Raw genomic sequence first — 18,374 nt, 5'->3', positions numbered from 1 at the left:
CTCTATAGCTGTTGTCTTTCTCTGCCATGAATTTTTAGTCTTTAGAGTGCCTGTCTCCAGTTGTCTCGTTGACTTGGGATTTATACCATACCTTTGAGTAGGCTGAGTCTACTGTTCATTTCACAGGACTGTTTTTTTTCTTCTCTTCAGTTTGCTTTACTGTCTTTCTTGATTGTCTTGTCTCCTGTTGTTAATTCTTCAGGGTTTTGTCTTTTATTTTTTTCAGTACCAGTCAGGGTAATATGATAGAAAGAATGTGGGCTTTGGCATCAAACAGACCAGGACTAAAATCCTGGCTTCCATACATCCTGTGATATGTTGGTTATTTAACATCTCTGAGCTTTGGTTTTCTTATTTACAGAATGAGAATAATACTTTCCTTCCATAGTTATGGAAGTTAATCTTCAGATAGTCCCATTCTCAGAATTTACACGAGAAAGAAAAATATATATCTTTGCAGAGCAGCTTCATTTATTTTTTATTGAAGTATAGTTGATTTAGAATGTTGTACTAATTTCTACTGGACAGCAGAGTGACTCAGTTATACACATATATACATTCTTTTTTTTATATTCTTTTCCATTATGGTTTATCCCAGGAGACTGGATATGGTTCCCTGTGCTATACAGTAGGACCTTGTTGTTTATCCATTCTAAATGTAATAGTTTGCATCTACTAACCACAAACTCCCAGTCCATCCCTCTCTCTCCTTTCCTCCCCCTTGTCAACCACAAGTCTGTTCTCTATGTCTGTGAGTTTTTTTCTGTTTGATAGATAGGTTCATTTGAGCCGTATTTTAGATTCCACATGTAAGTGATATCGTATGGTATTTGTGTTTCTCTTTCTGACTGACTTCACCTAGTATGATCATCTCTAGTTGCATCCATGTTGCTGCAAATGGCATTATTTCATTCTTTTTTATGGCTGAGTAGTAGTCCATTTTATGTATGTACCACATCTTCTTTATCCATTCATCTGTCAGTGGACATTAGGTTGTTTCCATGTCTTGACTATTGTGAATAGTGCTGGTATGAACATAGGGGTGCATGTATCTTTTTGAATTATAGTTTTGTCTTGTTATATGCCCAGGAGTGGGATTTCTGGATCATATGGCAGCTCTATTTTTAGTTTTCTGAGGAACCTCAATACTGTTTTCTATAGTGGAAAGCAGCTTTATTTTTAATACCCCAAAGCTGGAAGCACCCCACATGTCTATCAACATTTGAATGGATAAACAAATTGTGGTATATCCATACAGTGGAATACTACTTATCAATAAAAGAGGATGAACTACTAGTGAGTATTGTTTATATATTCTAGTTACCAGTCCTTTACCAGGAATGCTATGAAAATATTTTCTCTTAGTCTGTGGCTTGTCTTTTCATTTTCTTAACAGCCTTTAGAAGAGCAGAAGTTTTAAATTTTGATGAGATCCAATTTGTCGGGTTTGTTCATCATGGCTCTAAAAGTTCTTTGCCTATCCCAAGGTCACAAAGATTTATTCCTGTTTTCTCTAGAAGTTTTACAGTATTAACTTTGTCATTTAGGACCTAAATGATTCATTTCAATTTAATTTTTGTGTCTGGTATGAGATTCATTTTTTGTGTATGGATGAATAGTGTTCCAGCACTGTTTGTTGAACTTTCTCCGTTGAATTTTCTTGCTATCTTTGTCAAAAATCAGTTGACCATTTATGTGTGGGTCTATTTCTGGACTATATATTCTGTTCCATTGATGTGATTGTCCTTTTGTCAATGCCACACTATTCTGACTAATATACTGTAATGGTAAGTTTTGAAATCAGTCTGATTGCACCAGCTAGGACCTCTAGTGTGGTAATGAATAGGAGTGAAGAGAATGGACATTCTTGCCCTGTTCCCATTCTTAAGCAGAAAGCATCCATTCTTTCACTATTACATGTGATGTTAGCTGAGGGTTTTTCACAGATACTCTTTATCAGGTTAAGGAGGTTCACGTCTATTCTTATTTTCTGAGAGTTATTAAAATAAATGATTTTTAACTTTGTCAAATGTCTTTTCTTCACCTATTGATATCATGTGGTTTTTCAACTTTAGTCTGTTGATATAGTCAGTTACATTGATTGACTTATGAGTGTTGAACCAACCTTGCATTCCTAGAGTAAACCATAGTTAATCATAGTGTGTTATTTCTCTTACATATTGTTGGATTTGATTTACTAATATTTTGTTAGAATTTTTTGCACTTACGTTCATGAGGGATATTGGTCTGTACTTTTCTTATAATGTCTTTGGTTTTGGTATCAGCATAATGTTGGCCTCATAAAGTGAGTTCAGAAGTGTTCCCTTCCTCTCTACTTTCTGGAAGAGTTTGTGTAGAAGTGGTATTAATTCCTTCTGAAGTGTTTGGTAGAATTTGCCGATAAAGTCATCTGGGTTTGAATTTTCCTTGTGTGAAGGTTTCTAACTACAAATTTAATTTCTCTAATATTCTTAAGGATATTAAGTTTATCTGTTTCTTCTTGAGTGAGCTTTAGAAATTGTCTTTCAGTGAATTCATCCATTTCATCCAAGTTACCAGATTTATTGGCATGAATTGTTCATAATATTCTCTTTTTAATGTCTATAAGATCTGTATTTATGGCCCCTTTTTCAATTGCATTATTAGTAATTTGTGTCTTCTCTTTTTTTCCCCTTGATTAATCTACCTGGAAGTTATCAATTTTATTGATGTTTTTAAGAGCTAGTTTTGGTTTCATGATTTTTTTCCTTTACTTTTTTTCTATTTAATTACTTATCTGTTTCACCATTCCAGTACTGATTTTGCTCTCATCTTTATTAATTCCTTTCTTCTACTTCCTTTTGGTATAATTTGCTCGCTTTTTTCTTAAGGTAGCAGATTAGATCATTGAGTTGGAATGTTTCTTTTTTTCTAATATAAGCATATGATGCTGTAAATTTCCCTCCAAATATTGCTTTAACTGCATCCAGCAATTTTTTATATACTGCGTTTTCATTTATTTAAATGTTTTCTGGTTATTTGGAGGAGCTTTCCTCTTTGACCCTTGGTTATTTAGAAGTATGTTATTACATTTGCAAATACACAGGGATTGTTCACATATTTTTCTGTTACTCATACCCAATTTAGTTTAGTTCTGGTCATAGAATACACTTTGTATAATTTCAATTATTCTAAATTGGTTGAGGATTGGTTTCAGCCTCAGAATATATTCTATCTTGGTCAATGTCCCATGAGCTCTTGAAAAGAATGTATATTTTGCTACTGTTGGGATGGAGTGTTCTGTAAATATCAATTAGACCAGTTTGGTTGATGGTGTTGTTCAGCTCCTCTATATCCTTACTGATTTTTTTGTTTACTGGATCTACCAATTACTGAGAAAAGAGTTTTGAAGTCTCCAGTCATAACTCTATTGTTTTCTCATTCATGTATTTTAAAACTCTAATGTTAGATGCAGTCACATTTAGGATTGTTATATCTTCCTGATTAATTAATTCCTTAATTATTATGTAATGTCCCTCTTTTTAAAAAATTTATTTATATTTTATTTATTTTTGGCTGCTTTGGGTCTTCATTGCTGTGTGCGGGCTTTCTCTAGTTGCTGTGAGTGGGGCTACTATTTGTTGCAGTGCACATGCTTCTCATTGTGGTGGCTTCTTTTGTTGCAGAGCGCGGGCTCTAGGCATGTGGGCTTCAGTAGTTGTGGCACATGGGCTCAGTAGTTGTGCCTCACGAATGGGCTCTAGAGCATAGGCTCAGTAGTCGTGGTGCATGGGCTTAGTTGCTCCGTGGCATGTGGGATCTTCCCAGATCAGGGATCAAACCCATGTCCCCTGCAATGGCAGGCGGATTCTTAACCACTGCGCCACCAGGGAAGTCCCTGTAATGTCCCTCTTTATCCTTGGTAATATTACTTGTTCTGATATTAATATAGTCATGTATTTACATGCATATCTTTTTCTATATTCTTACTTTTAACCTATGTGTTTGTATTTGAAATAGGTTTCTTGTAGATAGTTTATAGGAAAATCTTGCTTTTATATCCACTCTACCAATCTCTAACTTTTTAATCAGGATATATCAATCATTTACACTTAATGTAATTATTCGTATGGTTGACTTTATTTTATTTTATTATTTTTTAAAATTTATTTATTTGGCTGTGCAGCAGGATTGTGGGATCTTAGTTCCCTGTCCAGAGAAAGAACCTGGGCCCCCTGAACTGGAAGCACAGAGTCCGAACCACTGGACCTCAGGGAATTCCCCAGTATGTAGTCCTTTTTTTTTTTTTTAATTTTTTAATTTAATTTAATTTTTTTATACAGCAAGTTCTTATTAGTCATCAGTTTTATACACATCAGTGTATACATGTTAATCCCAATTGCCCAATTCATCACACCACCACTCCCACCCCACTGCAGCTTTCCCCCCTTGGTATCCATATGTTTGTTCTCTACATCTGTGTCTCAACTTCTGCCCGCAAACCAATTCATCTGTACCATTTTTCTAGGTTCTACATACATGCGTTAATGTACGATATTTGTTTTTCTCTTTCTGACAAACTTCACTCTGTATGACAGTCTCTAGATCCATCCACGTCTCAACAAATGACCCAATTTCGTTCCTTTTTATGGCTGAGTAATATTCCATTGTATATATGTACCACATCTTCTTTATCCATTCGTCTGTCAATGGGCATTTAGGTTGCTTCCATGACCTGGCTATTGTAAATAGTGTGGCAATGAACATTGGGGTCCATATGTCTTTTTGAATAATGGTTTTCTCTGGATATATGCCCAGTAGTGGGATGCTGGATCATATGGTAATTCTATTTTTAATTTTTTAAGGAACCTCCATACTGTTTTCCATAGTGGCTCTATCAATTTACATTCCCACCAACAGTGCAAGAGGGTTCCCTTTTCTCCACACCCTCTCCAGCATTTGTTGTTTGTAGATTTTCTGATGATGCCCATTCTAACTGGTGTGAAGTGATACCTCATTGTAGTTCTGATTTGCATTTCTCTAATAATTAGTGATGTTGAGCAGCTTTTCATGTGCTTCTTGGCCATCTGTATGTCTTCTTTGGAGAAATGTCTATTTAGGTCTTCTGCCCATTTTTGGATTGGGTTGTTTGTTTTTTTAATATTGAGCTGCATGAGCTGTTTATATATTTTGGAGATTAATCCTTTGTCCGTTGATTCATTTGCAAATACTTTCTCCCATTCTGAGGGTTGTCATCTTGTTTATGGTTTCCTTTGCTGTGCAAAAGCTTTGAGGTTTCATTAGGTCCCATTTGTTTATTTTTGTTTTTATTTCCATTACTCTAGGAGGTGGATCAAAAAAGATCTTGCTGTGGTTTATGTCAAAGAGCATTCTTCCTGTGTTTTCCTCTAAGAGTTTTATAATGTCCTGTCTTGCATTTAGGTCTCAAATCCATTTTGAGTTTATTTTTGTGTGTGGTGTTAGGGAGTGTTCTAATTTCATTCTTTTACATGTATCTATCCAGTTTTCCCAGCACCACTTATTGAAGAGATTGTCTTTTCTTCATTGTATATCCTTGCCTCCTTTGTCATAGATTAGTTGACCATAGGTGCGTGGGTTTATCTCTGGGCTTTCTGTCTTGTTCCATTGATCTATGTTTCTGTTTTTGTGCCAGTACCATATTGTCTTGCTTACTGTAGCTTTGTAGTATAGTCTGAAGTCAGGGAGTCTGATTCCTCCAGCTCCGTTTTTTTCCCTCAAAACTGCTTTGGTTATTTGGGGTCTTTTGTGTCTCCATACAAATTTTAAGATTTTTTGTTCAGTTCTGTAAAAAATGCCATTGGTAATTTGATAGGGATTGCATTGAATCTGTAGATTGCTTTGGGTAGTATAGTCATTTTCACAATACTGATTCTTCCAATCCAAGAACATGGTATATATATCTCTCCATCTGTTGGTATCATCTTTAATTTCTTTCATCAGTGTCTTATAGTTTTCTGCATATAGGTCTTTTGTCTCCCTAGGTAGGTTTATTCCTAGGTATTTTATTATTTTTGTTGTAGTGGTAAATGGGAGTGTTTCCTTAATTTCTCTTTCAGATTTTTCATCATTAGTGTATAGGAATGCAAGGGATTTCTGTGCATTAATTTTGTATCCTGCAACTTTACCAAATTCATTGATTAGCTCTAGTAGTTTTCTGGTGGCATCTTTGGGATTCTCTATGTATAGTATCATGTCATCAGCAAACAGTGACAGTTTTACTTCTTCTCTTCCAATTTGTATTCTTTTATTTCTTTTTCTTCTCTGATTGCCATTGCTAGGACTTCCAAAACTATGTTGAATAATAGTGGTGAGAGTAGACATCCTTGTCTTCTTCCTAATCTTAGAGGAAATGCTTTCAGTGTTTCACCATTGAGAAGGATGTTTGCTGTGGGTTTGTTGTATATGGCCTTTATTATGTTGAAGTAGGTTCCCTCTATGCCCACTTTCTGGAGAGTTTTTATCATAAATGGGTGTTGAATTTTGTCAAAAGCTTTTTCTGCATCTATTGAGATGATCATATGGTTTTTCTTCTTCAATTTGTTAATATAGTGTATCACATTGATTGATTTGTGTATATTGAAGAATCCTTGCATCCCTGGGATAAATCCCACTTGATCATGGTGTATGATCCTTTTAATGTGTTGTTGGATTCTATTTGCTAGTATTTTGTTGAGGATTTTTGCATCTATATTCATCAGTGATATTGGTCTGTAATTTTTTTTTTTTTGTAGTATCTTTGTCTGGTTTCGGTATCAGGGTGATGGTGGCTTCATAGAATGAGTTTGGGTGTGTTCCTTCATCTGCAGTGTTTTGGAAGAGTTTGAGAAGGATGGGTGTTAGCTCTTCTCTAAATGTTTGATAGAATTCACCTGTGAAGCCATCTGGTCCTGGACTTTTGTGTGTTGGAAGATTGTAAATCACAGTTTCAATTTCATTACTTGTGATTGGTCTGTTCATATTTTCTATTTCTTCCTGGTTCGGTCTTGGAAGGTTATACCTTTCTAAGAATTTGTCCATTTCTTCCAGGTTGTCCATTTTATTGGCATAGAGTTGTTTGTAGTAGTCTCTTAGGATGCTTTGTATTTCTGCGGTGTCTGTTGTAACTTCTCCTTTTTCATTTCTAATTTTATTGATTTGAGTCCTCTCCCTCTTTTTCTTGATGAGTCTGGCTAATGGTTTATCAATTTTGTTTATCTTCTCAAAGAACCAGCTTTTAGTTTTATTGATCTTTGCTATAGTTTTCTTTGTTTCTATTTCATTTATTTCTGCTCTGATCTTTATGATTTCTTTCCTTCTGCTAACTTTGGGTTTTGTTTGTTCTTCTTTCTGTAGTTCCTTTAGGTGTAAGTTTAGATTGTTTATTTGAGGTGTTTCTTGTTTCTTGAGGTAGGCTTGTATAGCTATAAACTTCCCTTTTAGAACTGCTTTGGCTGCATCCCATAGGTTTTGGATCATCGTGTTTTCATTGTCATTTGTCTCTAGGTATTTTTTGATTTCCTCTTTGATTTCTTCAGTGATCTCTTGGTTATTTAGTAACATATTATTTAGCCTCCATGTGTTTGTGTTTTTTACATTTTTTTCTCTGTAATTCATTTCTAATCTCATAGCGTTGTGATCAGAAAAGATGCTTGATGTGATTTCAGTTTTCTTAAATTTACTGAGATTTGATTTGTGCCCCAAGATGTGATCTATCCTGGAGAATGTTCCGTGCGCACTTGAGAAGAAAGTGTAATCTGCTGTTTTTGGATGGAATGTCCTATAAATATCAATTAAATCTATCTGGTCTATTGTGTCATTTAAAGATTCTGTTTCTTTATTTATTTTCATTTTGGAAGATCTGTGCATTGGTGTAAGTGAGGTGTTAAAGTCCCCCACTATTATTGTGTTACTGTCGATTTCCTCTTTTGGAGCTGTTAGCAGTTGCCTTATGTATTGAGGTGCTCCTATGTTGGGTGCCTATATATTTATAGTTGTTATATCTTTTTCTTGGATTGATCCCTTGATCATTATGTAGTGTCCTTCCTTGTCTCTTATAACATTCTTTATTTTAAAGTCTATTTTATGTGATATGAGTATTGCTACTCCAGCTTTCTTTTGATTTCCATTTGCATGCAATATCTTTTTCCATCCCCTCACTTTCAGTCTGTATGTGTCCCTAGGTCTGAAGTGGGTCTCTTGTAGACAGCATATATATGGGTCTTGTTTTTGTATCCATTCAGCAAGCCTGTGTCTTTTGGTTGGAGCATTTAATCCATTCACGTTTCAGGTAATTATCGGTATGTATGTTCCTATGACCATTTTCTTAATTGTTTTGGGTTTGTTTATGTAGGTCATTTTCTCCTCTTGTGTTTCCCACTTAGAGAAGTTCCTTTAGCATTTGTTGCAGAGCTGGTTTGGTGGTGCTGAATTCTCTTAGCTTTTGCTTGTCTGTAAAGCTTTTGATTTCTCCATTGAATCTGAATGAGATCCTTGACAGGTAGAGTAATCTTGGTTGTAGTTTCTTCCCTTTCATCACTTTAAGTATATCATGCCACTCCCTTCTGGCTTGTAGAGTTTCTGCTGAGAAATCAGCTGTTAACCTTATGGGAGTTCCCTTGTATGTTATTTGTCATTTTTCCCTTGCTGCTTTCAATAATTTTTCTTTGTCTTTAATTTTTGCCAATTTGATTACTATGTGTCTTGGGTTTATTCTGTATGGGACTCGCTGTGCTTGGGTTTATTCTGTATGGGACTCGCTGTGCTTCCTGGGTTTATTCTGTATGGGACTCGCTGTGCTTCCTGGGCTTGGGTAGCTATTTCCTTTCCCATGTTAGGGAAATTTTCAACTATAATCTCTTGAAATATTTTCTTGGGTCCTTTCTCTCTCTCTTCTCTTTCTGGGACCCCTATAATGCGAATGTTGTTGCGTTTAATGTTGTCCCAGAGGTCTCTTAGGCTGTCTTCATTTCTTTTCATTCTTTTCTCTTTACTCTGTTCTGCAGCAGTGAATTCCACCATTCTGTCTTCCAGGTCACTTATCCGTTCTTCTGCCTCAGTTATTCTGCTATTGATTCCTTCTAGTGTATTTTTCATTTCAGTTATTGTATTGTTCATCTCTGTTTGTTTGTTCTTTAATTCTTCTAGATCTTTGTTAAACATTTCTTGCATCTTCTCGATCTTTGCCTCCATTCTTTTTCTGAGGTCCTGGATCATCTTCACTATCATCATTCTGAGTTCTTTTTCTGGAAGGTTTCCTATCTCCACTTCATTTAGTTGTTTTTCTGGGGTTTTATCTTGTTCCTTCATCTGGTACATAGCCCTCTGCCTTTTCATCTTGTCTATCTTTCTGTGAATGTGGTTTTTGTTCCACAGGGTGCAGGATTGTAGTTCTTCTTGCTTCTGCTGGTATGGTTGACTTTAAATCTATCATTTTGCTAGATGTTTTCTGTTTGCCTTTTCTGTTCTTTTTGTTTCTGTTTTCTCTTTTTTCCTACTTTTTTTTTTTTTTACTTCTACCTAGTTTTTTATTGAATTTCTGTTTTGTTTTACCTGTACTACTACTGGCTTATTAGTTATGCCTCTTAAAAAATTTTAGTGGCTGTCATAAGTTTTACAACATATCTCTTTATTGCATTCCTCTTTGAAATAATATTATATTACTGTATGTACAGTATAAGAACCTTCCAATAATATACTTCCAGTTCTTTTCACTCATTCTTTGTGCTGTTGTGGTTGTACATTTTACTTTTACATATATTGTACACCCCACATTTTTGGTGATGTCTAGATCTTGATTGTGGTGATGATTACATAGTATATATGTGCTTTCAGAACTCAATAAACACTACACATAAGTATTTTATTTTATGTAAATTATACCTAAATGAAGATTTTAATATAAATATAAACATATATTTTAATATAAATATATGTGTATATATACATATATATTTGTGTATGTCTTTCTGTCTATAGAGAGAGTGAGAATATAGACCTAGTATAGGACCTTCCTAGACTATTTACTATGTAATTAATTTACTGTTTAATTAATAGTGTTAATTAAATGCCATTGGTGCTAGTGGTGACAATTTGAAGAGTTAATGTTTAGTAGAGCCAAGTACATAATGCATACTTAGGTTATTTACCATTTAAACTTTGCCATCTTTTGAGTATTATATTTATAATCAAGAGCACCTGCAAATGAGCTATTTTGTCTCCTTTTTTAAATGGACAAATGAGGAAATTGCTAAAACTGTATGCTGTTCTTCCTGTATGTTTCTAAACCAGAGAAAGAGCAAGATTGTCTAGAATTCTGTGAAGTCCGATATAGTATCCACTTGCCCTATTTAATTTAAATTAAAATTTCAGTTCCTTAGTCATGCCACATTTCAAGTGCTCAGTAGCTACATGTGGCTAGTGGCTACCATGTTGGACTGCACAGATATAAAATATTTCTATAATCACAGAAAGTTCTTTTTTAAAATATTTATTTATTTATTTATTTGGATGCACTGGGTTTTAGTTGCTGCATGCAGGATCTTCATTGCCACGTGCAGGATCTTCGTTGCATCATGCAGGATCTTTAGTTGCAGCGTGAGAACTCTTAGTTGAGGCATGTGGAATCTAGTTCCCTGACCAGGGATTGAACCCAGCCTCCTTGCATTGGGAGTGTGGAGTTTTAGCCACTGGATCACCAGGGAAGAAAGTTCTATCGGATAGCACTGTTGAAGGAAAAATTAGCAAGTTGTCCATGGCTTGCCTTTCTCCTTCCTGTAATGAAAGGCTAAATCTACTTTTCGTAGCTGCTTGGATGTCCTTCTCTGAATTTATCTTCATTCTCTTTACCATTAGTCCAAAGAAAATATGAGTGATTAATCTAGAAAAATGCCTGTTACTGATCAATGAAAATCCTTAGCCAAGGTCCCCATGGATTTCTTTGGTACCTAAATTTATTAGTCACTTTTCTTTTTTCTCTCACTTGACCTGTCTTTTATTGCATATGACATTTTTGAATATGCCATTCTTTCTGGCTTTTTCCTCTTTTTGTTTGTATGACACTGTGACTTTGCCTTTTCTACTTCTATCTCTCTGGTCCCTTTTTCTTAGCCTTTTATAGGTTCTTGTTCCTCTGCGCATCTTTTAAATGACAGCCTTCCATAGCAGTCCATCCTTAACCTTATTTTTAACTCCCTGGACACCAGATACCACATATATGCTGAAGGCCAACAAATCTATAAGCAGTTCAGATTTCTAACCTAAGTTCCTAATGAATATAACTACGTGGCTGCCCTAAGAGCATCCCAACCTCCATATGTCCAGAACGATTTCACTCCCTTCCTCTCTTGCGAACCTGCCTCTACCCCACCTAAGTGTGGGCCATTACTATCCACCACGCTTCTAACTAGAAATCTGGGGCCTCTCTCATAATTCAAACCAGTTAATCAGTTCCTGTTGATTCCACTTCCTAATTACCTCTGATACTGATTTTTTGTTTTTTCCCAAGGCCCTGTTTTCAGATCTTCCATATCTTCAGTTCTTACAACTCATTTATCTTTCTCCTTCTAGTTTATTTTCCCTGCTACTGAGGAGTGATCTTCTTAAAATGCAGAGCTGATCATTTTATTCTGCTATTTAAAATCCCTCCAAGGTCTCACATTACTTTTGGCAAAAATGCAAACATCTTAGCATAAGTAGTCTCTTCTGGGTCTGCCTCTTCTCACCTCTCCCATCCCCATCTTTCAGTCCTCAGCTTAGAGCCTTTGTTCATTCATGTCCAGCCACTTAACTGCCTGGGGTTCTCAGAACCAGCCATGTGCTTCTCTCTCACTTCTGTGCCTTTTGAATTTTCCGTTCCCTCTACTTGGGGCTGATACCTCTCCCCATCCCCCACCCCCACCCACACACACCCTTTGCTTCCTTGCCTGGCCGATTTCATCTTGTCCTTCAGGACTCCATCAGGCCTCCTCCCGTTTGGGAAACATTCCCTGATATTGTCCCTCCCCGGGCTAGTCTTTGTGCCTTCCTGACTTCCCTAACGTTCTCATAGTATTCCATGCTTTTCTCTACCACAGCAGTTATTTCCCTGTATTGTAATAGTACAGAAAGTATTCAATAGCAATTTATGAAATACTCAAACAAGTGTAAACTCTGAAAATATATTTGAATTCACAGACTAATGCATCATTATAGTAACCTTCCACTGTGTTCTTATAGGTGAAGATGCTGGAAGCAGATCTGGTTTCAAAAATGCTACGAGCTGTTCTACAGTCTCATAAGAGCGGAATAGCATTACCCCGGCTCCAAGGAGAGTACAGATCCTTAACTGGAGACTGGATCCCCTTCAAGCAATTTGGTTATCCTACGCTAGAAGCCTATCTGAGAAGTGTGCCAGCAGTTGTCAGGATAGAGACTAGTAGATCTGGAGAGGTAAGAAGGTGATTGTGTGTTTCAGAAGAGTCAAACCAATTCTTAATTGCCTGTCTTGCACTTCCAATCTCATAATTAGGGTAGAAGTCAAAGTGAAAAGCACTAGCCAAGATTGGTAGTGATAGAGAGAACAGCATCCACAGCACAGCCAAGATTCTCGTGTCTTTTGTTTTACCCTCAAATTCTTTCCGTTGTAAAAATAAGGTTTTAACCATATTAAATTAAAAATTTTCAAGTTAAACTTTACCCAGTCTCACTGTCCAAACTAAATGTACTGGAGACCTTAACTGCCTAAATGTCATACCCACTCATTATAGACCTGCTACGGCCGTTTTTGCCTAGGTCACTAATGACTTCCTGATTACGGAATCTAGTAGACACTTTAAAATTCTCATAATTTGACCTGACTCCTATCTATTCCTACTGTCTGGATCCTAGTTCAGCCTCTAATTGATTGATCATCACTTCTGGTTATTACAGAGTCCTCCCTACTGTTATCCCTGTCTTTAGTCCCTAGCCTGTTCCTCACCTTCACACTTTAGTAACAGTGATCATGTTATTCTACAATTTTAAATCCTTTAGTTTCTCTTGAAGAATATTTTATATATAACATGGGCGATTAGGTGGTAGCAAGTGAATTTTTTACTGCATATACTCTGTGACCCAAAAGTTTCACTTCTTGGTTTCTGCCTAACGTACAGTATGAAAGATATGGACAAACCACCATCCAAGACAGAAAGGCACCCATCCCCACAATCAGTACCTTTTTCAGGGTACATTTCTATATATGTAAATATGTAGAACAGGTCTGGAGTATTTCTCACCAAAAATTATAATAGTTGTCCTCTTGGGAGGGGGGTGGGTAGGGAGGCAGTGGATAGAGGAGAAAAGGAGCCCAGGATTGGGAGAGTGGTCAGAGGTTCACGTAATCTGTAATAAATTTTATATAATGAGAAGGTATAAACTAATTAAATATTATATTAATAATAAAACTTTCTTCAGTGACCCTGGTTCTCCCAGACAGATTTAAGCCCTCCTTTCTGTCTGCTTGGCCCCTTGTAATACATCCAGTTTTACACATGACATAATGTTTTCTGTTTAGTCTCTTTGCCTCTCTTTCCTTCATAAGTTTCTTGAGGATAAGGGATTTTTTTTTTTTTACCCCTAACAGTAGGTGTTTAATAAATATGTGTTGAATGTATAAATGATCAGATATCTGAATGAATTAATTAATAATTTAGTAATGCTTCATATACTTACTATGCTATAATTCACTCAACTCTTTATTCTCCTATTTTGGACATTTTTAATGTTTCCAGGTTTTGACTATTAAAATAACCCCTAATACACATATTTGGGTATGTAACTTTTTCTTCTTTTGAAGTATATTCTTACATTTTCAGGAATGGAAATACTGGGCCAAAGAATAGGAACATGTTTTGGCTTGTGGTGTAAAGCCTCACTGCTTTCCTGTTCTAGATTTCAACTTAGAATCAAAGACGTTAACACTAGATGGTTCTCTAGAGATAGTCTAATCTCAACAGTCTACATTCTTTTTTCAAATCCTTTTTCAAATATCCTATATATCCCACCATTTTTTTTTAAAGATAAAAAACTGAGCTACTGTATTTTAAGTAGGTGCCAGAGGGTCCAGGCCTCTGCTTACCCTGTCTTGCCCTCACAGCCCTGAGGCACCTCCATGGAATTCTGTGGCTCCATTGAACAGTTTGAAAACCCCAGATCTAAGCTCTTCCCTGTTTTACAGCTGATAATACTAAGATTTTAGAAGTAAACTGGATTGCCCCAAGTCACCCAGCTAATCCATTGCAGTGCAAGACTAGGATTTAGTGGTCTTTGGGAGACCACTAAATACAAATAGCAGTTACAAGTGTGTACTTTGAATTCAGAGAGATAGCCTAGCTGTGTGGCTTGAGAAGTTTGCTTAACTTTCCTGAGCCTCTGTTTTCCCATGTGTAAAATGGGAATAAAATATATCTCACAAATTATATGAGATAATATATGCAAATCACAGGTTTCGTTTGGTTCATTTGTTAATCCTACAGTACCTAGCACATTTTAGATGCTTAATAAATACCTGTTTAAGGAATAAGTGAAAGTTTCAATTTGAGGAGAGATTATTCAGTGTGCCGGACTATGCTTGATTTCTCTTGCAGAAAATATAATTTAGCTCTAACATTATCAAAGAGAGAGAGACATGAATATTTGCATACAGCTTGATTTGGGACATATAAACACACAAAGATGCACTTTGAAAAATCAGCCTTTAGGTACCAGTGAATCTGAGAAATGTTTCTCCTCTTGCCTTGCCTCTCATAATTAGATTACCTGCTATGCCGTGGCCTGCACAGAAACTGCAAGAATTGCTCAGCTTGTGGCTCGTCAGAGGAGTTCTAAAAGGAAAACTGGTCGGCAAGTTAATTGTCAGATGAGAGTAAAGAAAACCATGCCATTTTTTCTAGAAGGTAAGATCTTTTCACATGCTAAAATTTTAAAGCCTGTCTATGAATATACTGTCAGATGGAAATATTGCTTGTATTCATGATAAACACCTTTATTTGTTAATATTCATATGTCAAGGGAGAAGTCCTGAAGCTAGTATTTCCATTTGAAATTAAGTGAACATGATAAGCATGACTTATTAAGTAAAGTAATTATACAGTGTGAAATAACTCAGCATAGATTTTAATTAACCTTATTATGGCAAAGTGTGGTTTTACTCTTTATTTTGGGGGAAAGGCTCATCTAGAATGTTGGATGAACCAAGAACCTCTAAGTTAATGTCTTATTTAGGAAAACATGTCTTTTACTATAAATCCTCTATTTTCAGAAAAACGTGAATTATATAGTACATAAAGGTATTATAGGCAACTCAGCCTGTGTTTACTGATCATTTATCTCAAGGAGCTTATAATCATTTCTAAAACTAAATTCTCAAGAAATAGTTCAATGATGGTAGAAAAGAGTTGATGCCTAAATGCCACAAGGAGCATTTTAGACAAAGGAGCAATCATTGTGAGAATGGCAGTGGAGGGCTTCATGGCAAAGGGGAGACTTGAACCCAGACCTCTAACAGTTGGAAGAATTTAAATTGATGGAGAAGAGATGGGAGGACTGAGATCATGGCTGAGTGTGCTGCATTTGTAAGAATGTGAGGTGACTGCCACCACGTTACTTGGTGAGTAGAGGGAAAGTAATGGGCTAGCCTAGCAGATGAAGCCACGTTTTGAAGAACCTCATCTGCTAAATACACACCAATCTACTCATCCCCTGCTGACCGACCCTCTAGTGACCATCTCCTCATATTCTTTATTTTTAAAAAAAATTTATTTATTTTTTTAACATGTTTATTGGAGTATAATTGCTTTACAATGGTGTGTTAATTTCTGCTGTATAACAAAGTGAATCAGCTATACATATACATATATCCCCTTATCTCCTCCCTCTTGCATCTCCCTCCCATCCTCCCTACCCCACCCCTCTAGGTGGTCACAAAGCACCGAGCTAATCTCCCTGTGCTATGCGGCTACTTCCCCTAGCTATCTGTTTTACATTTGATAGTGTATATATGTCCATGCCACTCTCTCACTTCGTCCCAGCTTACCCTTCCCCCTCCCCGTGTCCTCAAATCCATTCTCTATGTCTGTGTCTTTATTCCCGTCCTGCCCCTAGGTTCTTCATGACCATTTTTTTTTAGATTCCATATATATGTGTTAGCATACTGTATTTGTTTTTCTCTTTCTGACTTACTTCACTCTGTATGATAGACTCTAGGTCCATCCACCTCACTGCAAATAACTCAATTTTGTTTCTTTTTATGAATGAGTAATATTCCATTGTATATATGTGCCACATCTTCTTTATCCATTCATCTGTTAATGGACACTTAGGTTGCTTCCATGTCCTGGCTACTGTAAATAGAGCTGCAATGAACATTGTAGTACATGACTCTTTTTGAATTATGGTTTTCTCAGGGTATATTCCCAGTGGTCGGATTTCTGGGTCGTATGGTAGTTCTATTTTTAGTTTTTTAAGGAACCTCCATACTGTTCTCCATAGTGGCTGTATCAATTTACATTCCCACCAACAGTGCAAGAGGGTTCCCTTTTCTCCACATTCTCTCCAGCATTTATTGTTTGTAGATTTTTGATGATGGTCATTCTGACTGGTGTGACACCTCCTCATATTCTTACAAACTGTTCTGAGAATAGAGACCGACAGAAAACATCTGGACAGGGGAGTGACATAATGAAACCATGGTTTTGGGAAGCTAATTGATTCCGTTATGTATGCCTGACTTTGTAGGAAAACCAAAAGCAACCCTCAGACAACCAGGATTTTCTTCAGATTTTTCTATCAGCAAAAAACCTAATCCAACACTGTTAAGAGACAAAGGAAACTCTCTTGGAGTTAAATCTGTTGCTGAAATGCCACCTTACACATTACATACAACTATTGGAAATGAAGTATTCAAAGATGTTCCAGTGCAGAGGCATGTGACCATGTCTACCAACAACAGGTATTTGTGCTTTGTCTGACTAAAAGGAGAAGTTTGGTGAACCTAGGATAATAAATATTAAACATGTGTGTTCAGGGTAAGAAGGAAGTACTTTCTGTTTTGTGTAATACAAGTTCACATGTTAGTAAAGAAATGCATCATTACTAGTTAGTCCACTTTCCTGGCTGTCTAAATGTCATTCTCTGAATATCTCCATTTTGTATTTGTTGTGCGTTATTGGTAATCTCTCTTTGTAAAAATTATTTTAAAAGCTCTCACAAATTGATCTAAAATGCTATTTCAGCATAACTTACTTTTTCTGAAAACCTTTCTTACAATTAATTTTGTAAGTTTTAAATAAAATCTGATTGATTTGTACACTCTGCTGTGTTCCAATAATTATACCCTTAATTATACAGTAGCATTATACATCCATGCATCAGAATACTGGACTGGAAGTAATAACACAACTTTAAAGTTTTAGTTTGAATGCTGCCATTCACTAGCCAGGTGAAATAAGTGAAATAATTTCATCTTTTGGGGCTGTGGTATCTTCATTTGACTAATGAAAATGTTAACTGGGTGATCTCAAAGTTCCTTTCTGGCTGTAAATTTTATGGTTTTATGAGGTAACTCAGGTGAGCAAACTACAACTTATGGACCATTGCCTGTTTTTGTAAATAAAGTTTTATTGGAACACAGCCACATTCCTTTATTTATATATTGTCTGTGGTTGCTTTTACACAACTACAGAGTTGTGCAGAGACAGTATGGCCAGCAAAGCCTAAAATATGTACTGTTAGACCCTTCACAGAAAAAGCTTGCCATCTCCTGATGAATCAGTATCACATTCTTCCATCCTGTTTGTACCTCTGCAAAACAAATTTTGTTGTATCATGTTCATTTAAATCAGTGTTCAAAACTTCCATTTTGTATAAAAGATAGTCCCCTTCTCCCCAAGCACTCCCCCTACACTAGACTATTTAGAAATAATTAATTTTGTTAAGTTAGGTAAAAGGGTACTAGTTTTTTATATTTTGGTATTTTTTTATAAAGTAACCCTTAAATATTTTTCATAATGGTATATATTTAATGGTGTTTATGGTTAGTTATTATAATTTTTGATATGGTCTAGAAAATACATAATTAAAATTTGGATCTTGACCCAAAGCACTAGTTATGTCCAGTATGTGACTGAGGTACCATTGTCTTCTCTGGTTGTGGGCCTAAATTTCAAGATTTTGAATTGAATCTATAAAATGACAGCAAAACCAGGCATCCTGGATTGTGGTCCCAGAGGAGCATTCTCCACCCCATAGCCTGGTGTCTCCTCCTCACCTAGTGCCACTGCATGGCCCAGGTAAGTGCCTTCCATCCCTGCAGGTAGCACTAGCAGTGATTGAGTGGGGGCCTTGCCAGCACCAAGCAGCCC

The 18,374-nt window shown here is 36.2% G+C and overlaps 1 protein-coding gene across 1 annotated transcript in view; it reads left to right on the top strand.

Annotated features, from left to right (window-relative positions):
* Positions 1-18,374, top strand: part of TDRD7 (tudor domain containing 7) — an 89,641-nt gene that overhangs the window by 10,035 nt on the left and 61,232 nt on the right. Inside the window, exons 2-4 of the mRNA XM_082657028.1 lie at positions 12,214-12,426; positions 14,768-14,909; positions 16,750-16,963. Coding sequence (XP_082513154.1) covers positions 12,220-12,426; positions 14,768-14,909; positions 16,750-16,963 — 563 coding nt within the window. The 5' untranslated portion in view covers positions 12,214-12,219. The remainder of the gene's footprint in view (positions 1-12,213; positions 12,427-14,767; positions 14,910-16,749; positions 16,964-18,374) is intronic.

The sequence above is a fragment of the Grampus griseus genome (assembly GCF_964374135.1).
Source record: "Grampus griseus genome assembly, chromosome: 6".
Classification (NCBI taxonomy): Eukaryota; Metazoa; Chordata; class Mammalia; order Artiodactyla; family Delphinidae; genus Grampus; species Grampus griseus.
The sequence above is the reverse complement of the archived record's forward strand: the minus strand, read 5'-3'. Positions and strand labels throughout refer to the sequence as shown.